A 6,095-nucleotide genomic window follows, 5' to 3' on the forward strand; every position below is an offset into this window, starting at 1 on the left:
AGCATTTATTAATCATGATTCATCATTTATTCAACTAATGTATTATTAAATTCCAAAGTTTTGGTTGTGAGCATTAGTTAGTAAGTCAACATGAAATAACAGTGATTAACTTTATTTTCATTAACTAATGTTAACAGAGATGAATACATATTGTAATAAATGTATTGTTCATCATTGGTTCATGTTAGTAAATACATGAACTAACATGAACTAATACAACTTTATTTAGCGTTACCAAAAAAAATGAGAAAAGCATATTTATGTAAACATTTCAGTTGAAGCTGTATTGTCCTTACCATGTTTTTTCCATATTGACTATCATTTGCATAACCACAGTTTATCACAAATACCACGATTATACTAAAGTTTGTGTAGCAAACGAGCTATGATTTATGCGGCATGTACGTTGAATGTTAAAAAAAATATATATATATTTTTTAATAAAGTGTATGTTTATAATACTCTTATATTCATCCTTATTTATGTATTTATTTAAATATTTGCTATATTTAAACCTTTGTAATATAAACTAAATGTTTGAGGTTGTCTTTTGTAAATCATGGTTAAAATGTATGATAGAGATTATGTTTTAATCATCAATATTTTAGACTAAAAGGATCACTCATTTGAGTCGATGTTTTCTGCAGTGTTTGCAGTATTCGGGCTCGGTTATGATGTGGCACCGGTGACGTCATTTCGACCGCGTTGGAGCCGCTGAAGTCTGACGTGGTGAAGAAACAGTCGCGCTAAAATAAACTACAGGACGAAACACTCTTTCAGCATCACAGAGAGAAGGAAAGACGGACAGAAAAATATAAGAAAGACTTTTGGAATTCTGTTTTTCTCTTTTGGAGTTCGAGCAGGTTGATTTTTGACCGCGGTTTAGTTGTGAAGCGCTGAATGCTAAAGCGCTAACTTAGCGGCTCTTCCTCATTATACTTTATTGCGCCTCGAATAAGTTTAACTTTGACACTTTCTCTAGTCGTTGAGCGGTTTTTAACATGGGTTTGACTATTTCGAGCGTATTTTCTCGATTGTTCGGGAAGAAGCAGATGAGAATTCTCATGGGTGAGTTGGGAAGTGCTTGCTTTTGTCAATTAGCTTTAATAAATATAATATATACACGAGTTACATTTTTCGTTAAAACGATTTTTTTCAGTACAAGTCGGTAATAAATGCTCTTAATTGAAGTATTCCTAATGATTTTAAGTCAGTGAAGTTTACTTAAGGTGAATAATTAAAATTTAAAATGCAAACAACAATATTTTTTATAAAAAATGTATGGAAATTAAAGTTTTCAATGTGTTTGGCTGATTTGTTTTCTTCTTAAGTTGGTCTGGATGCTGCTGGAAAAACCACAATCCTGTACAAACTGAAACTGGGAGAAATAGTGACAACAATTCCAACTATAGGTAAGTAATATAAAATAATAGACAAGACTACATATAAAAGGCAATAAAATCTACTATATCATCCTTTTATTCATATGTATGCTCTGTACACTAAATATAATACTGCAATATCCAAGTGATTATTAATTGTGATAAGTATATTTTTAATTACACAATGTGCATTTTTGATGGTTCCATATAATAAAAATATACAAAAGTTATATATTATACATTGCTATTATAAAAGCTTATGTAATGCAAGCCAAGTGTCTGCTTGAATTGTTGAAATGTTCCAGTGTCATTCAGTGCAACAGATATATTTATTAGGCATGCTCCGATCAACTTTAACATTGTGTGAAGCACATTTTCCCTTTAAGTATGATTCTTAAGTGGAGCTTTCTCATTTCCAAAAAGAATAAATGGAGGATGTTGCACATAATCCTTTAAACACGTCTCTTATAACCCTTGAGTGTGTGCATGTAATGACCAGAAGCAACTTAACAGAAAATGATAGATTAAACAGATATATAAGTTGGTAGGAAAAACGACTGACAATGCAATTTGCAAATGAAGGAAGAATAATTCAACATGCCTCAATGAAGAACAATTTTGAAGTGCATTTTTGATGCATAAGAAGTTAAAATGCATCTTTTAAATCAAGCAGACGTAAAGATCTTTCCAAGGTGTTGGTTTCTTTCCATAATGAGTGCATTTACAGGTGATCCATATACAGGTTGTGTGAGATTTGCCATTGATTTATCTCATTTAACCTCTCGTTTTAACGCAACTGTGCATTGTTAATGTGTGCTTCTTTTAGGATTTAACGTCGAGACAGTCGAATACAAGAACATTTCCTTCACTGTGTGGGATGTGGGTGGTCAGGATAAGATCAGGCCTCTTTGGAGACATTACTTCCAGAACACACAGGTAAACAGATGCAATATGGCACCACATAACCACACACACACACACACACTTGATTAATTTTATTTGGAATGACTAATACTAATTAAAGCAACACAGCATCCAAATAATCATAAAGAGCCTATGATGTTTCACAGTACAAGCAGTAGATACAATAATTGAGTTTCTTTTGTGTGACAATATTAAAACACTCAATCCATTCTGCGCATATTAGTAAGTAAATGGATTAAGGATAGAGATGGACTCGACTTCTCCACACATGTAGACTGCCTATTATTGCAGACACAGAACAATACTTTGCAATTTGTTTAGAGTATTTTTTTACGGAGTCCGGCAATTTGTAGTAATAATGTTTGACACATAATATTTGACTAGATATTCTTCAAGATACTAGTATTCAGCTTAAAGTGACATTTAAAGGCTTGACTGGGTTAACTAGGCAAGTTAGGGTAATTAGGCAAGTCATTGTAACGATGGTTTGTTCTGTAGACTATCCAAAACAAATATTGCTTAAGAGAACTAATAATATTGACCTTAAATTGTTTTTAAAAAAAATGTAAAACTGCTTTAATTCTAGCCGAAATAAAACAAATAAGAATTTCTCCAGAAGAAAGAAAATATAGGAAATTCTGTGAAAAATTCTGTGAGAATTGCTTGCCCTGTTAAACATCATTTAGGAAATATTTGAAAAAGAAAACAAAAATCACTGCAATGCTAATAATTATTTACTTCAACTGTATTGATTCACACAGGTCTTGATGAAAGAACTTGAGCTTTATATCCTCTAACTAAATTGAATTGTTTCCTCAGGGTCTGATCTTTGTTGTGGACAGTAATGATCGTGAACGAGCGCAGGAATCAGCAGAAGAGCTTCAGAAGATGGTGAGCAAACACAAACCCTTCATTAGAAAGCAACCTTTAGATTTTGCATTTAACCTTCCTGTGGTCCTTTAATCCTGTACACTGTTCACTCTTTGGGTAAAAAATGAGCAGCTAAATTTAATTTCAATCCTCAAATCCATTTGCATGATAAATCAACCTCATCTTCATCACAAACTCTGTGAATGTCCAGGTTTTCTCTCATCAGTGTGGCGTTTATATATATTTTTATATATATATATATATATATATATATATATATATATATATATATATATATATATATATATATATCAATGGTTAATCAGCTGGACAACACTCAAATTTGACTCAAGTAAAGGGTGTATTTTCTAATACTGAAAGTACCTGCATGCATGTAAATATCAGCTTGTTTTTAGCAAGATGATATTCAGTAGTTTTTGTGGTGTAAAAAATTGTTTTATAGCCTGGACCTGAAGAACAACCGTATGAAAATGATTATTTTTATTATTATTATTTTAAATTACTTGGTATTTAACAAGAGCATACATAGTAGTATATACAGAATAAAAACAATTGTAGACTGTCTTTAGTTTTCTTATTTTCCCACTCTCCCCTCAAAATGAAATGAAATTCGTTAAGTAACAACAAACATATTCTCTGACAAAGAGAAAACAAATCAAAATAATAAAAATAAGCTAGGTGACACATGAAGTAAAGCTAGACTGTTAAATGGATGAAAAGATCCCTCTAAGATCAATATTTCCTCTTTCCAGTAGCTTGCTGTGTGTTGGAGCTAATATCAACAGGATTAGCCTTTGTTAAATGTTTATTATGTTTGCTAAATTCTTTCGAATGTTGGGGTCATCTTCGAAAAATTCTATTAAATTCAACTCACCTTTATTTGTATAGCGCTTTTACAATGTAGATTGTGTCAAAGCAGCTTCGCATAAATGGTCATAGTAACGGGATCAGGGTAGTTCAGTTTTTAGTGTTTAAGTTCAGTTCAGTTTAGCTCAGTTCAGTGTGGTTTGAAATCATTACTGAGTTCAAGCACTGAAGAGCGAATTCATCGATTTGTAGCTCTACAGATCCTGAACCATGCAAGCCAGTGGCGACAGCGAAGATGGAAAAAAAAACTTCACCAATAGGAGAGTGAAGAAAAAAAACCTTGAGAGAACCAGACTCAGTTGGGCACGACCATTTTAATTTCTCCGCTGGCCACAAGTCTTGTGCAGAGCTGCAGTCTCGGCAGTATTCAATAAAAAATACATTGTTTAGGTTTTTTTTTCTGCTATTAAAATGGTGACCATGCCATTTTTGTTACGCAAGTCAACAGAAGGGTTAAAACAGTACAGAACTGTTTATTAATTGTGCACTTGTTGACGAATGTCAATAGGCCTGTCACAATAATCAATATATGAACTTATGGCACAACACATAGACATAAGCTCAATCGTTTTTGGTGATGCAATGTAGATCACCCATACACAAGAACCAATTCTAGCACCATTTTAGCGGATTTTGCAACAGCTCTATCTCTATTGGAGGTGTCAGAGTCGGTATGGTTAATAAAACACTGCTACAGTATTTACTATAAATGACTATAGTATATTTTCATCTGGGTGTCTCACAACTGAAAATAGATCTGGCAGCAGATATCGGAGCCTTTGTTACCTTTTACCTTGACCTTTTTTGTTAACAATAATTATTTGTTTAGGACATGCATTTTCACATTCTGACTCCAATGCCTCATTGTTAAATGGTTAAAATGACTATAATTAAATAAAATATGATGTGTTCTTTGGAAGTGTCCTTGCATTGTGATTATAATATATAGTAATTCTGGCCTTATATAATGAGTGGCATAAAATGGTCTTAAAATGACAAGAATATCGTTTATCGTAATATATTTTGGTGCAATATATCATGCAACAAAAAGTCGATATCGCGACAGGCCTAAATGTCACATTTATGACAAGTAGTTTTAAATTAATAAATCCACACATTCTGTTCAACAGCTTCAGGAAGATGAACTGAGGGATGCTGTTCTGCTGATTTTTGCAAACAAACAAGATTTACCAAATGCGATGCCCATCAGCGAGTTGACAGACAAACTCGGCCTGCAGAATCTCAGGAGCAGAACTGTAAGTAATGCAATAAAAAATATATGATGTGCAATATTATTAAAACAGTTTGGGCTGATTATAAGCACAGTTTAAACTTCATAATGCATTCAGTATGTTTGATGATGAATTAAAAATGCATAGCTTTTAGGAAGGGAGTGGTCACACTTTACAATAAGATTCATTAGTTAATATTAATTAATGCATTTACTAACATTAACAAACAATAAACAATACATTTACTACTGAATCTGTTCATGTTAGTTAATGAAAATACAGTAGTTTTATTGTTAGTTCATGTTAACTCATGGTGCATTAACTAATGTTAACAAGCATGGACTTGAATGTTAATAATGCGTTAGTAAATGTTCAATTATGATTAATAAATGCTGTACAAGTGTTGTTCATGATTAGTTTATGTTAGTAAATGCATTAACTAATAAACCTTAGTGTAAAGTGTTACCAAGGGAGTTAAAGTTTTTTCTAAAAAAAAATGTTCAGACCCTCAAATTTACATCATTTTTAGAGACATAATTGTTTAAAATTTACACTGCTCAAAAAAAACAAAAAAAACAAACAAAAGAACGCTAAAACAATAACTCCAAGTGTTTCTTTTTGGGCCTGCATTTGTATGTGGGTGTCAATTTTCTTTACATTTTTAAAATTATTATTATTTATATATATTTTATATATATATATATATATATATATATATATATATATATATATATATATATATATATATATATATATATATATATATATATATATATATATATATATATATCAATGTCAA

At 31.5% G+C, this 6,095-nt stretch overlaps 1 protein-coding gene across 1 annotated transcript in view; it reads left to right on the top strand.

Moving 5' to 3' along the window:
- Positions 1 to 802: 802 nt before the first annotated feature.
- The window catches only part of arf4a (ARF GTPase 4a), a 6,462-nt gene continuing 1,169 nt past the window's right edge, over positions 803 to 6,095 (top strand). The window contains 5 exon segments of the mRNA NM_001003590.1: positions 803 to 1,068; positions 1,332 to 1,412; positions 2,209 to 2,318; positions 3,126 to 3,197; positions 5,195 to 5,320. Of these exon segments, the coding sequence (NP_001003590.1) occupies positions 1,002 to 1,068; positions 1,332 to 1,412; positions 2,209 to 2,318; positions 3,126 to 3,197; positions 5,195 to 5,320 (456 nt within the window). The 5' untranslated portion in view covers positions 803 to 1,001.

This window comes from Danio rerio, chromosome 11 (assembly GCF_052040795.2).
Source record: "Danio rerio strain M-AB ecotype USA chromosome 11, GRCz13ab, whole genome shotgun sequence".
NCBI lineage: Eukaryota > Metazoa > Chordata > Actinopteri > Cypriniformes > Danionidae > Danio > Danio rerio.